The 23,568-nt window shown below is 33.7% G+C and overlaps 1 protein-coding gene across 9 annotated transcripts in view; it reads left to right on the top strand.

Annotated features, from left to right (window-relative positions):
• Positions 1 to 23,568, top strand: part of LOC123538834 (trafficking kinesin-binding protein 1-like) — a 60,470-nt gene that overhangs the window by 15,247 nt on the left and 21,655 nt on the right. For 2 of the 9 annotated variants that reach the window (XR_008368362.1, XM_045323229.2), the window contains exons 1-5: positions 5,468 to 6,206; positions 7,659 to 7,735; positions 15,862 to 16,152; positions 17,466 to 17,544; positions 22,429 to 22,559. Coding sequence is in view for 8 of the 9 variants with exons in the window: in XM_045323229.2 (XP_045179164.2) it covers positions 6,152 to 6,206; positions 7,659 to 7,735; positions 15,862 to 16,152; positions 17,466 to 17,544; positions 22,429 to 22,559 (633 nt within the window). In the remaining variant the exon portion in view is untranslated. Of the gene's footprint in view, positions 1 to 640; positions 1,392 to 1,485; positions 1,688 to 5,456; positions 6,207 to 7,658; positions 7,736 to 13,284; positions 13,437 to 15,861; positions 16,153 to 17,465; positions 17,545 to 22,428; positions 22,560 to 23,568 lie in introns of those variants that run through there. The other 7 variants (XM_045323233.2, XM_053530115.1, XM_053530117.1 and 4 more) reach the window with 7 other exon arrangements.

The raw sequence follows: 23,568 nt of genomic DNA on the forward strand, positions 1-23,568 counted from the left end.
TGGCTATAAAGACTGCTGGCATATTGTCAATGCCTTTAAAGACCAGCCTAGGTGTTAAATTTTAATCTGATATAAAGGTTGGTTTAAGAAGATCAGTTGACGTCTTTTTGTGTCATTAAATATACCAGAAAGATTTAGGTAGGTAATTAGGTCATTTATTTGTTTTGATCATCAAAGCATAGGTTAAAAGTTTTGTGAAGTATTTGATTTCTTAATTTGATACACTAAATCAGTTTAAATTTCTGTGCTAAATTCTGTAAATATAAACAAGTAGACTTCATTGCATACGTGTGAATGGCATTGTGCTTTTTGAATACCGTTAATAAAAATTTAGTCTTAATATTTTGAAAACCAATTTTTCTGTTTAAATAATTTGTTTGGATTAATATTATTTTAATGTTTATAAGTCGTGTAAATATGAAATAAATTTATTTTTAGTGAAAATCATTATGACTCATTTTACTTCAGGATGCGTTTGCATTTTAAAGGATTGACAAAAAACTTGTTTACCTCAACTTTAATTGATAACGTTCCTGTTCATAAAGATCTAAATAAGACTATATTTTATCTGCATAAATTATGAGGTATATATTAGATACATCACTTTATTAAAAAGTTCAATGTTTCGTGAAGACATGCATGTGTGCATGTGAACGTGATGGTAATTGTAGGAAAGAATGATTGCTAAGCTGTTAATGATTTCATTGAACATTTATCAGATCTTGAAATGCATTGAATTTTACCAGTTTCGTTTATTTGATAAAATTAAGACGTGCATTTGCACAAGTTTCTAGAATTTGTGTAGAACAGTCGGAAGCCTATCTGCCAGTTAAATGTTATCCAAAAAAATAGAAGTAACCAAAAATAGGACCGGTTATGTCGTGGAAAGTTGATCTGAAGTTTTTCTTGTCAAAAATATGAGCAAAAAATGAGAAGAACGTGAGCAAATGAGGAAAAAGTGAAAAAATGAAGAAAAAATGAGAAAAATTACAATAATTATTAGCTTTACTTGATACACAGGACAAGGAATTTACTGTAATATGTGTGGCAGAAAAGTATAAAAATGTTAAAGGTCTTACATGACGTGTTTTTTTTCTTGTTCAGGTTTAACTAATGTTTAATATACTTAATTGTATAATAGATTCTGATTAAGGGTTTTCATTAACATGATATACCAGACAGAAGCTTATTTACATTAAAGATTAATTATCAGTATTTAAATAACCACAGAAAAAAAAGAAAAAAAAGGGAGGATATTTTCACACAGATAAGATTGATTACTAATATAGATGTGCAGTTAGGTGTACAGCTCATTTTAAAACATGCATCCTGAAGTAAATGATTCGTAGAATTAAGTTAACTTTCTCTTTCTGACTATATATTTTGCGAAGGTAACATCTTTTTGTTGCTTTTTTTTAATCATTTAATGAAATCACTATGAAATACTGTTGTTTATTAAAGGGCAAATTGCCTCTTATTTTCTTTTTTTTTTCAAAGTTTCCAAAATTAATATGTTTTTTTGACAATATTGAAAGCAAAGTACTTTTAAACAAAGTAACAAACAATAATATAATTTTCTTGAGTTGAGACTTTTTTGTCATTGTGGTGAAAAAGTATTTTTATGATAGTTTGAAACATTGTGACAGAATGGTAGTGTAAATTATGGATTTATCTTTAATAGACAGAGGTAAGTTGAACATACCGTTAGAATATTAAGGTAGCGGACCTGTGATGACATTTAGCAGTGTACGTGATATGATGTAGTCTTGTATGCTGTTTTGGCATTTACTCAGGCTATATAAGAAAATTTGTTTTCTGTTCGTTACATGCACATAATCAACTTAAAAATGACAACATCACATTTAGAGAAATTGTAACTGAACAGAAATTGCCAACGGAACAGAAATTGCCATCCGATACTTGAAATATCATGTTTACTATAAACAATACAAACTATTGCCGATTTGCAAATTGATATCCTTGAGTTAGGGTTGTCCCAGTATAACTGATGAATTCTGGTATGGACATATTGCTGATAATATAAAATTTCAAGGCGTTGATACAAGATGGACAAAAATGGTGCTAATTATATATAAATATGATGTAATTGATTTAATTTTACTAATTCGGAATAATTATCATAGTTTCATGACAACAACAGTAACTGTTTTGTTGACATTTTATGCGTAAGGGTTTGATTTTTTTCTCCATTTTAGTTCCATTGGTTAACTTGCAAACAACAGAATGGTCAAAAAATGAGCCTCTCCAGCTAATCGGCAAGAAATATTATTTGCCAAGTAAGATTATTTCAGGCGCCAAAAAGATCTTTCAACAATATATACTGGTAATGAAATACTTATAAAAAACAACAGGCATAATCATATTAAGTCAGGTCAACAAGATTAAATGATTTAAAGTATTAAGTTAAAATATTACTTTCTGAATAAGGGCATTGTCCCCATTTTGATACCAGGGTGTGGCAAATAGTGGTCAGCACGCATGTTCAGTGTAACTGACAGTTCAAATGCTGCACAGTCACTGTAAAGTATAATTGGTTTAATAGAAAATGCCAGTCTAATTTTCAAGTTTTGCCAAATCTGCATTTATAAAGTTTTTAGTGACTGTAGCTCAGCAAAATTAATATTGAACTATAGACTGGTCAGTAGGACAAACTATGGACTGGCAATTTAGTACAAAATGTCCTGTAATAATTTTGGCAAGCCATTCAGTAAGACAGTGTATATTAATGAATTGATCCTTACATGATTGCCAGTCCATAGTTTGTGCTATATAAGTGGTCTAAATTCAACTCATGTTTGCTTGTTGAAAGAAAAAGTTCTGGAAATTGATTTCTGATGTCATGTAAAACATTTAATCCTTATCATGTTGGACATAACTGCACCCTGCCTTTGCAACCAGTGCAGGTCATGATTAGCCTGCACATTCATGCAGTCTGATCATGACCTGCACTGTTTGTCATTCCGTCAGTTTCTTTTTGGTATGCACGCGTTTTGACAGTACTGTCCAAATTGAAAGATTTGTTATAGAAATTTAGCAGGGTAAAGGTTATAAACTGAATGATTTTCCAGTATGTTGTACCTTGCTGAAGCCCGCCCGCTTAGCTCAGTAGGTAAGAGCGTTGGTGTACAGATCTCGGGGTCGCGAGTTCGATCCTCGGGCGGGGCGTATGTTCTCCGTGACTATTTGATAAACGACATTGTGTCTGAAATCATTAGTCCTCCACCTCTGATAATTCATGTGGGGAAGTTGGCAGTTACTTGCTTAGAACAGGTTTGTACTGGTACAGAATCCAGGAATACTGGTTAGGTTAACTGCCCGTCGTTACATGACTGAAATACTGTTGAAAAACGGCGTTAAAACCAAAACGAAAAAAAAAAGTACCTGGCTGAGGTAACAGATTTGATTGTTATTTATCATTATGAAAAGCTGTAATCCCACACTCTTAGAGGCTGTCTACCATTGTGCTATTGAGGCGATTAGGAACTGACAGCAAGAGTAAAAATTGAAATTTGCCGCGCCTTAAGAAAACCAACATAGTGCATTTGCGACCAGTATGGATCCAGACCAGCGAATTAGGATCCATGCTGTTCACTAATGGTTTCTCTAATTGCAATATGCTTTGAAAAGGAACAGCATGGATCCTGACCAGACTGTGCAGATGCGCAAGCTGGTCTGGATCCATGCTGGTCGCAAACGCACTATGTTGGTTTTCTCATGGTGCGGTTCAAATTACGCAAGAGTGGCATTAGTAAGTCAGTTCAAATCTTTATTGTCTTTAAAAGGAGAAAATATTGCAATATCATGATACCATTATTAGAGTATGTTTTGAAATTTGAACTGATTCCAGGTAAATACCATAGTGCTTTGCACTGGGGTCATGTGACTGATAATTGCTTGTCATTTAATGGAAACAGGATCCTAGATTGCGACTTCCATACGAGGAGATATTTCTGCGTGCCTTATTGATTTTCATTAGTGCTACCTTACCTTAACGTTGTCTCTCCGATTTATTGGAACTGAATTGTACTACCTGTCCAGCCAATATTTTTGATATTTTTCCGATACCTGTATTTGAAATTAGGACATATCAGCAGGATAGCATCACATTTACTTAGTTAGATAGTTTGTGTGTACGATATAATGAACTCAAATGGAAAATGGTGTTTTGAAGTCAATTTCAGTTACTAGTAGTTACCAAAATTATTTAAAGTGTGGTGTTAATACTTTTTCAAATTAAATTATGATTATATATTGAATGATAAGTATGTGTGTTTCTTTTGTTGGAATAAAGTTTTCTTATTCAAACCAAAAACAGCCAAATTTCTGGATTTTAAATTCTTATGATAAAATAATATTATATGGAAATTTTATTTGTTCTTTCTTATTTATATAATTTCATAGATTGATGAAGTAGTGAAGTTTATGAAAATAAGTATTACTGGTATTCTCTGTATGCGATGTCAGCATCCGTAGGCCAAAACAGGAAATTCTTTTCTATAACAGCCAGAGAATGTCGAAATTTCTTTCAGAGAGTACGTATTAGAACGGAAAAAGGCGATTGATATTCACTACCTTAACTTTTACCCTGCAAAATTTCTAAAATGGACTGGTTCATCATTCAGTTTGGACAATACTACTTATTTTTCGAAGGGGTGTCCACTGAAAATTTAGTGGTTGAATAGCGAACAGTGCAGACCATGATCAGCCTGCACAGACGTGCAGACTGATCTTTTTCTGTGCTGGTTGCAAAGACAAAATCATTTGCGTCCTAAGCTGCAAGCGAAAGGAACAACATGCTCAGGTGGTTGCTTAAGACCAAAGTTTAAATTAGAATAAATTGTCCATTTGGGAAGTTAACTGACTGGCAAGTGGTTGTTTAATACAGGTGGCTGCTAAGACAGGTTCAGCTGTATACATAAGTAATATTTCTTGGACATTTTAATGGGGTATTAATATTTGTCATCCTGTGACTTTGTGTGAGATTTCCCCACAAATGATGAAGGTTGTCAACCAGTTCTAATGGAACTGTTTGTTGTTGCATTAGCAATCCATGATTTCCATTGATTAAATGGTTTTTAAATTACAATGTTCAATATGTATATGTTATGAATATAACATGACCTTAGGAACACAGGTATAAACGTATGTATTTGGATATATAGGTTATATATTGAATTTAGATATTATCTTTTAAGTTGACCATTTCAAGTGAACAAGTTAGATGAATATAATTTTTTATGATTATGAAACACACATTTTGAACTAGTTATTAAATTTTACATGGAATTGTGGACAAGGTGTTGTTTTTATAAAAAAAGAATTACATTTTAAGGTAATAACAAAGGCATTGCCTTTAAAGGTAACCATAACTGTCTGCTGTCTAATTCTTTGCTGGTGAATGTAATTACTGTACCATTGAGGAAATTAAGCAGATTATATTGTACGCCATTCCCACAGTATTACATTAGTGTAATTGAAAGGAAGAAAAATACTGAATACTCGATATTGTAGTATTGGTGTATTAAATATGTACCTGCAAAATGTAAACTTCAAAGGTATTTCACAGTTGGGCCTTGTATAGGAAGTAATCTATGATTAATAAGGCAGTTGAATGTACAGGTATTTATAATGTGCTGCAGGATATCTGTGCAGTTTTTATTTTTTCTGAATATGTAAATTTATGACAAAATAATTTGCATAAAGAAGTAAACATTATCAGCAGTAATTTAAACTGAAGTGTGAATGGTTATTTCTTTAATGTGGTATTCAAATTTAAGGTAATTTGTACCAGTCATTTAAAGCAATGAACAAACTGAAAGTAAATATAGCAGTATAACAGTGTACGAGGAGAGATTAACGTAGAAAAAAATACAAATGTGCTTGAAACATGTAAAATATACGTAATATTTCGATATTTGGAAAGATCAGTGAACTGAATGACACCATGCAAGATTGTTCATATTTTAGATTAATAAATGGATATGCAAATATGCAATATAGTAAGGAGTTTTAACGAATTCAAACAAGTTATTTCAGTGAAAAGTGCAAATAAGGACTATGCAAATGGATTAGCAAATTATCATTTTCATTCAGATGTTAACAAAATGTAATTTCACTATGAAATAATTAAATGGATATGCAAATTAGCAAGATTGAGGAGGAGTTAACAAATATAACATACAATGGTAAGTTTTTAACACGATCATAAATATTATTATTATGTTGTTTGGCTTTGATAATATTTACAAAGATTTTAAAAAGTAAATTATTGGTACTTTTGCAGAACTTGATTCCATGTTTTCCTGTGTTGTCCAGCAGCCAAATGTTACACCAGTGAACTAAATCAGTTCTATGCGTTGCCTATTCTCTATTTCTCTGGGAGCCTGTGCATATATAGATCTTTTTCTTTTTATATTTCCTGAAATATTGCTGGATATTTCTGTGCATATTAACATGCATACAAACACTTCTTTTAGAACTGTACTTAAGGGATATGATGGTTAATCTGCTGAAACCAAGCCACTTGGTAAAATTTAAAAATAAACATACTTTTTAAATTTGTTCAGTGACAAATTAATATCAGTAAGGAAATTTTACCTGCAATTGTTTTTGATATTTTTGTAAAAAACAGAAATAGCTAAATTAGTTAATCAAAATTCCTTCTCCCAGTCCAAATAAAATCCACGCCCCCATTCCAAAAGAAATCACACAAACAAAAAAAACAAAAATAGCAGCAGGAGCAACAACTTCTACAACAACAACAGCAACAGCAGTTGCAACAACAATTTCTACAACAGCAGCAGCAGCAGCAGCAGCAACAACAACAACAACAGCAACAGCAGTTGCAACAACGATTTCTACAACAGCAGCAGCAACAACAACAGCAGCAGCAGCAGCAGCAGCAGCAGCAGCAATTTCTACTACAACAGAAGCAGCAGCAACAACAATTTCTACAACAGCAGCAGCAACAACAATTTCTACAACAGCAGCAACAACAACAACAACAACTATAGCAAAATCAACAGCTTTAACTGCAAAAACAAAATAGCTACAACAGAAGCATGGTGTTTTACCAAAAAGTCCAAATGCAAAGAGTCGCAGATATGATTTCATGTCTGAAATCTTGTCTTTATTTTCTGAGAATTTTCTGGCTTACAAAATACAGGATGATGCAGAATTCTGTAGATATTGCGTAAGAGAAGGATATGTTTATATAGTTTATGGTATATATCATGCAATGTGATTTGTGTTTAATGTAATTCCATATATCTGGGATAGATATTTCTTTGTGCAGATATAGTTGGAATATAATTATATCATGAAAAAAGGTATATTGTGTTAAACAAATTGATTATTTCCTTTAATCTTTAGCCTGATAAATTTCTAAAACGGACTGATCCATCATTCAATTTGGGCAGTACCACTTGTTTATCAAAGGGGTGTTCATTGAAAATTTACTGACTGAATAGCGAACTATGCAGACCATAATCAGTCTGCATGGACGTGCAGGCTGATCTTGGTCTTCACTGGTCGCAAAGACAAAGTCACTAGCCGCCAGCAGGCTAAAGGTTAAATTGGTGAATCTTTAGTAAAGTTTGGATGTCATGTTAATGTTGTTTCTCCCTGTGTATTTTCAGTATTATGTTCGGACCGTGTGACCCAGATGACTAAAACATACAATGACATAGAAGCCGTAACTAGACTTTTAGAAGAGGTGAGTAAATTAAAGATCGAATAGTGGTATCTAAGGAAATATGTTTTGTTAAAGTCGTAAACAAGTAACTGTTGTCAACAGTTTCTGAGCAGTTCCATGTTCTCTGTGTGCGATTTTGTATATTTTCTACGTATGAGATTTCGCACATATTCAGTATTTGTGATTTTTGCACCGAGCAGCTAATATCATATGAAAAGTCACATACTCGTACGAGCTATGCCAAAGGCTGAAGAATACAGAGGGGCCTCTGTGGCCGAGAAATTTAGGTTGCCGGGGATGTAGAATTCTTTGAGTGAGGAAGCCATCGAGCTGGCTGACAGAACTGGCCAGTGGTTCTATCAGGAAACCCGTCTATGTCTGAAACAATGGCTGGAGGGACATCTGTTGTCTTTTTCCATCACCAATAGCTGGGGAAAAAAATGGGGGAATAGCATACAAGAATACAAAATTGCAAGGAAATAGCTGATTATAAACGCGTGTCCATTTCTGTAAACTATTGAGAGCAGAGTTAAAAACAGTCCTAACCCATTGAACTTGAAAGAATTCAATTAAGCCTAAAATAGGTAATCTGTTAGTGAATGAAAGACTTTTACACACTGCCAAACAAAAATGCAAAAAAAATATGTAACAAAGCTTCATATAGAGGTAAGTTAATTAAAATGGTATTAAAACAAGTAATGCTATTAGAAAGGATAGATTGAGTTGATAGCTAAAAGTTACAGATACATCACAGTGGAGTGAAAAGACATTAGCAGCGCATGTGTAGGTGCACCACTGAATGTCTGCAAAAGACAATTGATTTGTTGGCTTGAAAAGCTGATGTAAAACAGAAGTTGCATGACTCTTAAAGATGTACTGGTTTTTAGTTCACTTGGGCACTCAGTGCTCAGGGTGAGCTGTTGTGATCGCCATCAGGGGTCAAAAACTGGTTCACTATGTCAGTTAATAGGAAAACCTTGTTAACACCCTAGATGACACGTTTTCTACCTCATTTGCATACAGCTTTGTCAAGGTGTTTGTCTCTGTGAAATCTAGGTTAGATTTGAAGTCCAAAACTTTATTACCTGAGGTCAAAAACTAGGTTATTAGGTCATATCATAGAACCCCTTTTAACACACTAAAAGACACATTTTCTACTTGTTCGTTATTAAAACTTTGTCAGTATGTTTGTCTTTAAAAAATCTAGGTCAGGTATAAAACTAGGTTGCATATGATTAAAAACTGTGTCACTAGATCAAATCGTAGAAAACATAGTTAACACTGGAGGAATCACATGTTCATCATGATCTACATCTAAAGAACTTTGTCAGAATTTTGTTTGAAGATCTTAAATAAATTTGTTCTTACTTGGGTAAAAAACTAGGTCACTAGGACAAGTAACTGAAAAACTTGGTAATGTTCTACCTGATTTACATAAAACATGGTCAGAAAGTTTGTTTTAAGGACGTATGCTAGAATTTAGGGTGAAATTATTCCCAGTAACAGAATTTCTTCAAACTTCGGATATTGAAGGACAATAATTGAAGAAACAAAAATATGCAATAAAAATCATAATTCACCGGTATTGAAAAAGAGTTTTCTGCCCTTAAAAACGTCATTTTTTGGGGGGAACTAGGTCAGGTGAGCGATACTGGGCCTTCAAAGCCTTCATGTTTTATGGTAATGTTTACATAGCCTGGGCCGATTCTAAATGGTGTGTCATGTAGTGCTGGCGTGAAAACTGAAACCAGACATTAAAGACTATCACCCATCTAACAGTCTTGCAGTTGATAGTAAAAATGATGATACTTTGATATCATTAATATTCACATGGGACTTACATTAATTTAATTGTTTGCATGCCTTAGCTTGCGAAATTGAATGGCATTGAACATATTTTATTCGAGTTGATTTGATTTTCAAACTTTGATACCCACGATCAATGTCCTCTTGAAGAAGCTGTTTTGGCTGAAACCACAGAATTTAAATAAAAAGAAATTTATTGATATGACTGCTAGCCTGTTACGACTGAATAAATAACCTGCATTTTATTTTAGGTTAATACATGTTATAGCACTAATTGAATAATCAGATCCCAGGTTGGTATAATTAAATTAGGTAAGCTTAATGTGTACATACAGAAGTCAATATTTACCTTTCAGATTAAAGTATACATGCACCGATTTAACGCAGACATGTCTGAAGAGGGGGAGATTAAAGCAGGTTTAGTTATCTCTGGTATTATATAACCGTATCAGACCTTTTTTGACATCATGTCCATTACATTCCTTTCGAGAAAAAAAAATGTTATTACGTCAGCATAATGAATTATTTGCTGAATAGTTTGTTTTGTTGATATAAAAATTTCTTGGATATGATTTGTCCTTTTCAGTGCTTTCCTTATATAGAAGGCAATATATGCCTTGCTGTTGAGAATGCATTTGGGCTGTTCTAATATTTGCAGAAAATATTTTATAAAAAATATATAATATGATATATTTGAATATAATATAAAAATTAATATAATAGAATTTAATATAAATTATAAAAAATATTATAAATTCTTATATCGTTTTCACAAAATATTTGACCCCAATCTACCATTATATTGTTAAATGACAATAATGTATCTTCATTAAAACAGGCGGAGCATTAAAATAATATACTGTGAAATAGTCAGCATTCTTTGGGTACTAATTTTCATGGTTGAGACAATGCACAAAATTTTATCCCAAGAACTAAGTATTAAAAATTCCTATTTATTTTATGTCCAAGAATTCATATCTCCATGAAATAGCATTTTGACCAAAATCACAGAATTTCCTGCTCACGAAATTAAATGATTTCACAGTATATTACAGTTTACATATTTCAGAATTTTACCAGGTACTTGCAAGCATGCACAGTGCAAAATACAGTCTATTACTATGGTGCTTTTTAGGCCTAATTTCATGTACAATGGCCTGCATTTGGAATATAATCTTGGCTACAATTTATGATTTTCAGATGAAACATTTTGGAAGCTTTGCTCATGTGATTTAAATACCTTTAGGAAGCTGCTTCAGTACAGAAGAGTGGCATAGATACAGTCCAGTTTTATCAGTGAAATTCAGTTCATTCATATGGTCACATGAATTATCTGTCAGTTGATTGTATTGGGGCTATAATAGTTTAACTGTGGTTCAAAGTGATGACAAGATAAGCTGTTCTTGCAACACAGAATTAGAAAATGGTCATTTAAATATATGTAAGCTTTGTTTATTTATTTATAAAGTTCACCAATGTCAAACACAGGCCTTCTGCCATTAATTTTCCATCTTAGTGTGTAACTTATTGCAGACCGTAATTTAATGGTTAGAGGATATTAATGTTAAAATAATTTTTTTAATTTATTAATTACAAAATGCCAGATTTTGAGAGTGACCATTTGGAAAAATGTCTCAAAGAATGTACATTGGGTTGCATAGTAAGTACATATTCTGTCTTTAAAAGTACATACATACAAAAGTACATACAGTTTAGCCCATAAATTAATAATCCCCACCCCACCAGGGAGGCATTTATCAAGGGCTCAGTTAAAAACAAATCAAAGTGAAAATTATAATTTAAAAATCTAATGATTAAAATTTTAACAAATTGTTACTAGAATGTAGCTAAAACCCATAACAATTATTAGCAGCAGTTCTCTATTTTAGTTTTCTGTTTCATTTGAATTTGTTTTAATACAGGAATATTTTTTATGCCCCAGGCATCTACTGATGTGGGAGGCATATAGTGATTGTCTTGTCCATCCGTTCGTCCGTCCGTCCGCACGAGGTTAACCAAATGGGACCGTTTCGTTTAGCATCAATACCCCTAACTAGAATGACTTGATACTAATGCAGATGTAACCTGTGACCATTCCTCATCTTCAGACATTACCTGACCTCAGTTTGACCTAGACCTTGATCTTGACCTCATTTTGGACTTAGCTTGCTTTGTATCGACAAGGATGCCACCGGGAGCATCAAGCATTTATTGAACGCAGCTAATTGTTTTTTTCATTAATAACTTACAGGTTCAGGCCATCAATAGGATTGTATGTTAAGCCTCTTATAACATTTTATGCTTGCTGTGTAATTCTTGGAGTTTTATATTTGATTATCTACTTTTTTGTCCTATTGAAAGTGCAATAAAGTAATTCTCCTCTGATCCTAAGTTTTATTGAAGCAGTGTTTCTGAGATGATTGACTTCTTCAGAGATGACAAATTCTTTGAAAGCAGGTTGTCTTGCAGGATAAGCTGCCTAGAATTTTTACTCATCCTGCAGAGGAGAAACAAGAAAAAACAATTATCAACAGTTTCTGTTTTAAAGTACATTGGAAATGGTATAGACCAGACTATTGTCATGGACTTTGGAGCATTAAGCTGAAGTGATCATTGTGCGGTACTGTAACAGACAGGACAGATTTTTGAGTCGCGAACAATAAATCTTTGATTATTCAGTTGTTTCGACTTCTCCGCGGCTTTGATTTTGTTATATTTTTGTTCAAAAATGGTACTCCTCATACAGGATGAACTGTTCATCAGGTTCCACTCTGAGCCAATTTCTCATCAAGACAATACGAAGAGCCCTTTACCCAGATCACTAGGTCGAAGGTTAAGGTCACACTTAAAGGTCAAATGTCAAATAGCTTAACTTTGTGTCAACTCCCGATTTGTCTAAATTGCTTGGAAGATGTTTGTGTTTAACTAGCATTAATTGTTTACCTCATCAAGATGATGTGCAGAGTGCACAACCCAGATCACTAGGTCCAAGGTCAAGGTCACACTTGGAGGTCAAAGATCAAATAGCTTAATTTCATGTCATCTCTCTACCTTCTAAATTGTGGTGAGATTGTCATAAACTTCTAAGTACAACCAATGTTTACAGCTCAGTTGAAGGAAACAGTTTTGGATTGGAAATATTTTGTCTTGAAAAAGCACAGTTTGTTGACCTGAATATACAAATTATTAATCAGCCCACTCCCTTTATTGTTTTGAAACTTCTTATTATGCTAAAAAAAGAGTATTTTTACCCCTCTTAATCAAGAAAACTAAGGTCTTAGGGAGGATTGCTAAATGAAATAAGTATTAATACTAATAGCCCACATATCAGCTAATCAGCTTACCCCATACTGGTCTCGGAATTAATGCTCTTGGAGTTATTTCTAAGAGTATTATGGTATATGTCATTTGTTAAAACAAAAGAACATTTTTGCTTAGAACTCTTAAATTGATGTTAATGACCCAGAGGTCATGTCTGTGTTTGACATCAATGTAAGAAATCAGCTGTAGAATGTTACATAATAGAACATTACATGCTGTTAGCACCAAAAAGGGGTTAACTGCTACCTTATGTAAATGCAGTTAATCTGTTTTTGCTCTCAGTTCAGAATTAGTTAAACAGTTCTACAAACTGGAAAATTTATGTCATGCGGAGATGTTTTTTTGTAGTACTTCGTCTTATTCAACAGTTCAAACAGGACCTTCTTTTTTTGGTTTTGTTTAAACAAAATGTAAATTCAGGATGAAGATAGCGTGCACCGAATTATGAATTTACAAGGACTTTATTTTTATTTCTGCACACTGATAAAAGTGGAGTGTTGCGTTCCCTTTTACTAGCTGGTAAACAAAATGGACTTAATGTAATTTGTGCAGAAAAATGGCTTTGAGAAAAAATGAATTAAAAACTGGGCAAAAAGTAAGATTTTTGTTTAAATTTTATTCTTTTAAACTCAGAGATATTGCTAGTAAGGAAATCTGCTTTAAAAGAATTAATTTTCTTATTGCATATAAAATTTGGTAAAATATCTTGTAAATATGTTTGATTCTATGGTAAAAAAAAGGAAATAATAAAGTTTAAAAATGAATGGCAGGTAACTTAAATTTCCTCCAGGAAAGCATTTTTTGTTATAATTTAGCAAATGAAGAGAACACGAATAAAGAGAACACAAAACCAGCTGACACCGGAACAGTGGATACTGTGAAATCACTAATATTTGAAGCTTATAATCACGGGAGAATATTTTTTATATTTTTTTGCTATGCCAGTTCTCAAAAACCTAAAAAAAAACAACAATCTTACAAAAAAAATTTCTTTAAGAAATTTGCAAATTCTTGTCTCTGCTAAACAGCTCAATCCAGGGTTTGTGGGTTCGAGCCCCACTGGGGTCACAACCATGACTTCTCATATGACACCAGTACTGGTTTTTCCAGGAAGCGGGCTCGAGAGTGGTTACAATAAGCTTGAAGCAAGCTAAAACAAATTAGTATAAACTAAGCTCCCTTTGCTGAAACTGCAGATCTGTAGGCGTACGAATTTAAATGCTTTCACAGTTATTGTATTACATTTTTTTCAAATATTCATGAACACTATAGTCATTGTTAATTTAATAGATTGATAATCAATATGTTATGTTACAGAAATCCTTTCAATATGCCGACAGTGTGTGGCCATTGTTTCACACTTAACAACCAGTTCCCTTGACACCGTAGGCCATTCTTTTCACCTGAAGTGTCTATTAATGCATGTTTTCTGACTCCCTGACTACCTCCGCAGTATTTTTTTATGGTAAAACTGGCATTAAAAATGGACTAATCTGATTAAAAGCTTGCGACACAATTATTTCAATGGGAGAATAAAATCAGTTTCTTACAATAACTGATTAGATACAGGAACTCTGGCAAAGCAATCGATAAAAGAAGTTCAGAAAATTTTTATATAGCATTTCTATAGAGAATCAATTAATTTAGTCTGCAAAAAATGCTGATAGGGTTGAACTGTGCTCTCAGATCAGAGGTTTCTGCTTACGGGAGATTAAAGTCTGTCAGGATCAAGTAAGTTTTACTTAATTATGGTAATATAGCATATAGAGTCTCAGCCGGCTCATTATCGGCACCTATTTGGTCCGAATCAGCGTCATGACTGACACTTGGTGCACTCTCGTCAGTTAAATCTATGGTCTCTTGTTGAGATGTTGTTGACCTAACAAAAAGTCGCTAATTTTTCTGTTTGGCTTTTTGACTTTTCAGCGGCATAAAACTTTTCTTTTGTTTACACATGTTACACTAACACACAGACGAATACCGGTAATGGTCATCACTATTGACTAAAATGCTGATGAATATCGGTGTCGATACTAGTCCAGTACGTGTTATAGACACATCCTTGGATAAAAATGACGAAGATTTGTTTATATTGCGGTTGGAATGAATTCAGCATAACACACAAACAGCCTATATATGCACGTGATTGGTCGCGCATTCGGCAAGAACTTAGCGTGATTGGCCAAAATAATGCGAGAATCGCGCAATCTCATGTCCTAGATGCAACACTGCAGAATCCTGAAGGATTAGTTGGTGCTGGAGCCCTGAGGCAGATGTTAAAACACAAAATGAACATGCATTAAAGCTAGCTATTCTATCATAAATTGTCAATCAGCATCATTAAGTATCCATGAAATATGCTGGAATGTTGGCGTTGTTTGATTAAGTTGATGTCATTTCCCTTTAAATCTGCCATAATTAGGCTGTAATATGTTAACTTTAAACTTTGTCATGTTACAGGCATAAGTAAAAAAGGTGCGCTATCAGCATGTGAGCTTGAGAATCTCTCTGTTAACACACATATACTCGCCTGTTAAAACACCCTCAAAGAACGATTAAAACAACAGTTTTATGCAAGAATGAAGAAAAAATTTGGCCTCATTGCCGAGAGCTTTTGATCTATATTTGAAACCCAGTGCATGAACCAATACCAAAGAGCAGTCAAAGAGAAAAATGTTAACAATCTATACATTGTGGTATGTTAATTACTGCCTAACAAAAATATATCTCATTAGAACTGTGTTAGAAATAGCCAGGCAAACATGTTTTTGTATGCAAGTGGAAGTACTTCCTTTTTGGTAAGTTACAGAAACTTAAGCTGTGAAAGACAGCTTGATTTTGGAATTCTGGCAAACATGTTGCTGCAGTTCTGGGTTAATAATCTGAAAAAGGCTGTTATAACATTTGCTACAGATGGTCATTAAGAAAAACTGTGAAAGAAAACCTGCAGTAGTTACTATTAACATGTCATAAAATCTATTAGTTTAGTTACTAATATCTATACTTTTTTCTGTTTGCAGAAAGAAAGAGATTTGGAATTAGCAGCAAAGATTGGACAGACCCTTCTTGAGAAAAATAAATATTTTGAAGAAAAGAATGAAGAATTAGAACTATTAATCTCACAGGCTAATGAGCGAATAAATCAACTGAAGCATGACTTATCCATGAAAGATGAGCTCCTTAAAATATACACACAGACGTATGAGGGCGGGGACGCAAGCTCGCCGGATACCCCTGATAGTAAAACGGCACCAGGACTGCAGAAAAAGATAAGAAGTCTGGAAGATGAAAATCTTCAGCTCCACTTAGAGGTTTGTTTCAATTTTTTACCACAACTAGTTGATAAAAAAAGGTAGTAGGTTAGAAACTTTTGGTTTGATAACTTCAGTTAGGAACTAAGATGTATCTTGCACAGAGACCAAGGCTGTTGTATTTTGGTTTGCATGGGTCAAGGTCATTAATACACAGGTACTTGAAATATAAAATGTATTTTACTCAGTAACCTGTTATAATTTAGATACTTCCTCTGAAAACATGTAAGCATTTTCATCTAAGTAACTTTAGTAAGGAATAAGAAGTTGATGCCAAACTGACATTTTAAAAAATAAATCAACAATGGTGAAACTTGTCCCAGGAGATACCAGTTACAATTTGCTTGTCTTGAAACTGCAATGATATGAATATCTCCGAGGTCTGCTGGCTTGGAAGAGATTCGAGTAAAGTTCTGCAGGTTGCTAACAAAACTGTTTACATGTTTTGTTTAAACTGCAAGGAATATCATTTTACATGTTGAAATATGAGTATGTGAGCAATTGCTGCAATGTATCAAATTCCTTTTCTTAGATTGTATCAACTGCATGTATTGTTTGCCTCTTCCTATTATGAAACTATGTTTAGACTTATTTGTTTGGGTAACCTTATATTGTCCGCAATACAATGACAAGTTGAAATGATGATATTTAATATCTTCTGAACAAAGGTTTGTGTATTGTGAAATGAACTGGTACAAAATCTCATAGGTTAGAAGACATTGAAGACTTTGAATTTGTTAAAATATCTCTTGCAGATGTGTACTTTCTGAATCCAATATTTATATTTATTTATATCTCCAGTACTTGTGGTTGCAAAGTTACTTTTTTCTGTAATTAGCATTATGTCCTATAAACTAATCACAACAAAATGACAGTAATTTGATTAAAGGGAGATAACTCCTTGTACAAATTTCAAAAATTTTCCTTTCCTGTTTTTCCTAGAAAGGAATTTTTAATACAATCTTAATGCCAGAGAGATATTTGTCATAAATTTGTTTGAAGTAAATGCCTACTTGGAAATAGATATTCTTTAACCCTTACCATGCTGGACACATGCCTTTGCGACCAGTGTAGATCATGATCAGCCTGCACATCTGTGCAGTCTGATAATGATCTGCACTGTTCACTATTCAGTCAGTATCATTTTGGTAAACACCCCTTTTAACAGTCCAAATTGAACAGTCCAAATTGAAAGATGGACAAGTTCATTATAGAAATTTAGAAGGGTAAGGGTTAAACTGACTGCTTTAGACACTGCTTTCCCTTCTGTTTCATTGTATGTAATTATGCAAATTATATGTTATCTATTGTAGACATCAAAGCTTAAAGGTTTGACTGAAGGGTTGGAAGAAAAGGAACAACAGTTGGTCAATGATTGTGTACAGCAACTTGGTACGTTTCAAAAAATCCAGATACTGTATACCCTCTAATAAACACCCCTGGGGATGTCAAATTTTGCAGAAAGGGAGTATTTATTCTGGCCTACATTATGATGGTATTTATTATGGTATTGAGTAAGGCTATCATTAAAAAAGCATTTGTTTGCAGTTAAATGACCTACCCATGGAAATTTTTCTGGCAAGTCAAATGAAAAATTATTTTTCTACCTATATGATTATATGCAAAGAAATTCCATACTTACCTACATACACAAAAAACTTTGGTCCGTGTACCACAAACAAATTTTTTTTAACTATGGCCTATTATTAAAAGATTTTTTAGCTCGACTATTCGAAGAATAGTCTAGCTATTCTACTCACCCTGGCATCGGCGTCACACCTTGGTTAAGTTTTTGCATGCAAGTACATACAGCTATCATTTAAAGGCATATAGCTTTGAAACTTATTTATTCTTTTTCTAGGTCAATTACCAACCTAACTGGGTCAAGTTCCATAACTCTAACATGTATTTTGAGCAAATTATGCCCCCTTTTGGACTTAGAAAATTCTGGTTAAAGTTTTACATGCAAGTTACTATCTCCAGAACTAATGCAGATATTGAATTGAAACTTCACATGTTTCTTCGGGGTTATAAAACTAGTTGATAGCACCAAGTCCCATAACTCTGACCTTCATTTTGGCCAAATTATGCCCCCTTTTGTACTTAGAAAATTTTGGTTAAAGTTTTGCGTGCATGTACATACAGCTATTACTAAAAGGCATATAGATTTGAAACTTATTTTTTCTTTTTCTAGATCAGTTACCTACCTCACTTGGTCAAGTGCCATAACTCTGACATGTATTTTGGCCAAATTATGCCCCCTTTTGGACTTAGAAAATTTTGGTTAAAGTTTTGTGTGCAAGTACATACAGCTATTACTAAAAGGCATATTGATTTGAAACTTATTTTTTCTTTTTCTAGATCAATAACCTACCTCATTGGGTCAAGTCCCATAACTCTGACATGTATTTTGAACAAATTATGCCCCCTTTTGGACTTAGAAAATCCTGGTTAAAGTTTTGCGTGCAAGTACATACAGCTATTACTAAAAGGCATATTGATTTGAAACTTATTTTTTCTTTTTCTAGATCAATTACCTACCTCACTGGATCAAGTTCCATAACTTTGACATGTATTTTGAGCAAATTATGCCCCCTTTTGAACTTAGAAAATCCTGGTTAAAGTTTTACATGCAAGTTACTATCTCCAAAACTAATGCAGATATTAAATTGAAACTTCACATGTGTCTTCGGGGTTATAAAACTAGTTGATAGAATCAAGTCCCATAACTGACATGTATTTTGGGCAAATTATGCCCCCTTTTGGACTTAGAAAATCCTGGTTAAAGTTCTGGGTGCAAGTACATACAGCTATTACCAAAAGGCATATAGCTTTGAAACTTATTTATTCTTTTTCTAGGTCAGTTATCAACCTCACTGGGTCAAGTTCCATAACTCTTAACATGTATTTTGAGCAAATTATGCCCCCTTTTGGACTTAGAAAATTCTGGTTAAAGTTTTACATGCAAGTTACTATCTCCAAAACTAATGCAGATATGGATCTGAAACTTAATATGTTTCTTCGGGGTTATTAAACTAGTTGATAGCATCAAGTCCCATAACTCTGATATGCATTTTGGTCAAATTATGTCCCGTTTCGAACTTAAAACTCTTTCGATATTCAACATTTTTGGTAATAATTTCCTGCTTCTGTGACAATATTTCAAATAGTCGAGCTTGGCTGTCTTACGGACAGCTCTTGTTTTGTATATAATGTGTGTGTTAAGGGATGAAAGGTGTGATTTTATTTTAAAGGGGGCTTATAGTAATACAAAACTGTTCATGTGAACGGGTTCTGTTGTGCTCATTCATTGTTCATCACTTTGTTCAATGTATATTCATTGTCCTAAGCATTAGGCCATTTGAGGAAGCTTTTTGAGTTAGTGGCAGAGAAGAAATGCCACTTTCAAGTCAGAATGCAGGAACCCATAAACCTTAATAAGGAAAGTGTAAGACATAGAAAAAAACCAAAAAACTTTTGGACATGGGCTATATAGTGGTCTATTTTCCTGCCACTTTTCACCGATTCTTATCATGCTGAACACGACTGATTCTGTCTTTGCAACCAGTGTAGATCATGATCAGCCTGCACATTTGTGCAGTCTGATCATGATCTGCACTGTTTGCTATTCAGTAAGTATATTTTCGGTTAGCAGCCCTATTAAGAGTTAATAGTACTGTCTAAATTGAAAGATGGACAAGTTCATAGTAAAAATGTAGCAATGTAAAGGTTGAAAATAGGTCATTTATGAAGACAGCTTCTCTAGTCAGAATGCAGGAACCCATAGTCGTAACGCAAAGAAATTGTAAGACATTGGATAAACAAATGTTTTGACTTAGGTTTTGAAGTGGTCCTTATTTCAGCTATTTCTCATCAAAAGCAGATCAGTTTTGAAGACAGCTGAGTCTGCAGAGCTGTCTGAGCCTTTGTCGAGAAATGTTCCATCTGAAATCAATGCGTAAAGACAGCTTTAAAAGTATTAAGTCAGCTCATTTCCAGATATACGTCATATAGATTATTTTTAAACTTTAGCCTGCTGCCGGCAGATGATTCTGCCTTTGCGACCAGTGCAGACCAAGATCAGCCTGCACATCCGTGCGGTCTGATCATGGTCTGCACTGTTTGCTATTCAGTCAGTAAATTTTCAGTGAACACCCCTATAAATAATAAATGGTATTGCCCAAATTGAATGATGGGCCAGTCTATTTTAGAAATTTAGCAGGGTAAAGGTTAAACAAAAGTGATTCTGAGAGTTTAGGCAGTATTGTTAAAATAAGATATGTTGATAAGCTGCCTACTGTGTGAGTCACTCAGTAAAATATGATGTAGTAGGTGCTGTCTAATTTGTCTGTCTGTAGAATGGTCTATGACAGGGTTTTTTTCGGCCGTTTTTATAGCCGTTATTCGGCTATATTCCCAATGCCAAAAAGTATGTATTTTTCCCAAAATGAGTGCAAAAATTCCCAATCTACATTCTGAATAAAATTCCATCAAAATTGCACAAACATTGACCAAATTATGGACAATTTTGTAAAGGAAGTATGTTAAAGAGGTTGTATAATGTGAAACAAGTGTATGGGAAAGTGCTTAAACACATCCTTGCTACATCCTATGGGACTAAATATTTCCCAATTTGGAACATTTACGCGTCAAAATTCCCAATTTTGGGGGTATAGGTTATGTTCCCAAATTAGTTAGAAAAAACCCTGTATGACCATGTTTTACGAAATTTTAAGTTCTAGCCAGATCTAGTGGTGTTCAGCCGAGAAACAAACAAATATTCTTACTGTAATAATAAATCATAGCGATAGGAATCCATAGACATTTCTGCCCTGATTTATTTGTACAAAAATTTCTGATCAATGATTAATCATGACAAAAAGTTAGATGTATCAGTTTTGACCAAAATAAGATGAAAAAGCGAAACATTTTGATATATAGCTGTATTTTGGGTAATCTTAAGACACGATACCCAAGAATTGTCAGTTTCCACAATCCTGCGTAATTAGAGAGACATTTGTGGCAATTTTTCTAGATTTTAAACTTATTTAAGGGCGGTGTTAGGACGTCAGAACTTGTCAATGTTTAAAAATTTAGTCATGATTATCAGTACATCAGTAGTAAAACTTGACACATGCCGTTTTTTCAATTACATCAAGTTGTTGTTTTAGAAATATTTCAAGGATATGACAAAGACTGGCGTAACTTGAAATGAACAACTTGCGTCATTTACACGGCAAGCCCGGGATATCCTGTTGGCCCATGACAAAAATGTTTAGTAGTTCAGTAATTAATTTAATCTGCTTTGATAAAAGAAATTGTTGGGATACACACCTGGCAGTGATAGTTCAATTTTATTGATACATATCTCTCCTTTGGTGACACATAGATATGACACATATAGATATGACGCCTATTTATCTCTTAAATAATTTGAATTTAAAACTTGATAGATTAAATGAATATTTATAAAGATTTAAATGTTTATAAATGTTAAATATGAAACATCAATGTAAAAATTTGTACATATTTTTTATTGCTCCTTTGAAAAAAAAAGAAATGCATAATTTTTCCAGGTTGTTTTGAAGTCATTTTAGAGTCTATAAAAGGTGCTTGCTTTCAGAAAGCTGTACTTCGTAATATCAGTACCTTTAGTAGATAAAGAGGTCTAAAATGGATCTTAACTTTTAGCCTGCTTCTTTTCTAAAATGGACTGGTCTATCATACAATTTGGGCAGTACCATTCATTATTCGAAAGGGTATTCACTGAAAAATTACGGACTGAATAGCAAACAGTGCAGATCATGATCAGCCTGCACGGATGTGCATGCCGATCTTGGTCTGCGCTGGTGGCAAAGGCAGAATCACTTGCCGACAGCAAGCTAAAGGTTAAATCACATATTAATATATGTGTGACACAGTAAGACGACGTGTCGCGCGCAAGACCCAGCTCCGTAGGTCAAAGGTCCTAAACTCGAACATCGGCCATAACTATCATTTAAAGTGCCATCGGGGGCATGTGTCATCCTATGGAGACAGCTCTTGTTATAAGTATTTAATTTCAAGATTAACACAGCCGTGAAATCAACAAAAAAAATAGTAATTCAACCATGAAAAATGATTGTGATGTAATCAAGAAATCACTGAAAGATAGTGATGTAACCATGGTATTCATGAAAAATATTTAGACACCCATGAAATTCACAAGGAATTCTCTGCTACGAATATTTGTGATTTTATAGTATAATACATGTTTCTAAATTTTGCTTTAAACAGAAGATGTACACAATCAACTTGCTCAGCTCTCCAATGAGTTGTTGGAGAAGTCAGAGGAATGTTCATCTCAAAAAGAGGAAATCACCAATCTCCTACTTCAAATTGTTACACTTCAGAAAAAAGTGCGAACGGTAAGTACGTCATATTGTTACACTTCAGAAAAAAGTGTGATTGGTAAATACATCAAATTGTTACACTTCAGAAAAAAAGTGTGAACGGGAAGTACATCAAATTGTTACACTTCAGAAAGAAGTGTGAACAGTAAATATTTCAAATTGTTACACTTCAGAAAAATATGTGAATGGTAAGTACACAAAAGTGCTACCCTTCAGAAAAGAGTTTGATTGGTAAGTACACCAAAAAGTGCAAATGGTATGTACACCAAAATGTTACAATTCAGAAAAATGTGTGAATGGCAAGTATACAGGAAATTGTTGCATGTAAAAAATGTGCAAAGCTTAAGTTCATGAAATTATTACACTTGAGAACAAAGTGTGACACTTAAGTTCATGACATTGTGACACTTCAGAGAAAAGTGCATAGTTCACCAAATTGTTACATTTGAGAAAAAGGGCAAAGCTTAAGTCCATGAAATTGTTACACCTCAGAAAAAGTATAGATGTTAAGTACACTAATTCACAAAAAAAAGTGCAAACTATAAGTACAGAAATTTCACTGATTAGACGGTAAGCTTCATTAGATATTACATGCAGTAAGCAGACATCATGAGCTGTTAACCTTTTTTCTGAAACGAGGTATCCAATCACATGTCATTACTCGAGCGTACATAATTTCTGGTACAACAATTTGAATATTGAGTGCCAAGCAAGGGAGCCATTAGAACCATTTTTAGCTCTAGTATTCGGAGAATAGGGGGGCTATTCTACTTTCCCCGGCGTCGGCGTGACCTTTCTTGGTTAAAAATTTTTCGGCAACCTTTGTTTTCTTTGTTACTATTGCTTATATCTTACTGTAACTTCACATAAATATTGTCTGGCATACAAACAAAGTAAGTGCAGGGGCTGGACCCATTATATCCAAGGTCAAGGTCACCAAGGTGTTATACTTGGGTTATTTTTAAGGTTAAAGTTTTTTGGCAACCTTTGTTTTTCTGTCATATCTTTGTTACTATTGCTTTTA

Source organism: Mercenaria mercenaria, chromosome 18 (genome assembly GCF_021730395.1).
Source record: "Mercenaria mercenaria strain notata chromosome 18, MADL_Memer_1, whole genome shotgun sequence".
Taxonomy (NCBI): domain Eukaryota; kingdom Metazoa; phylum Mollusca; class Bivalvia; order Venerida; family Veneridae; genus Mercenaria; species Mercenaria mercenaria.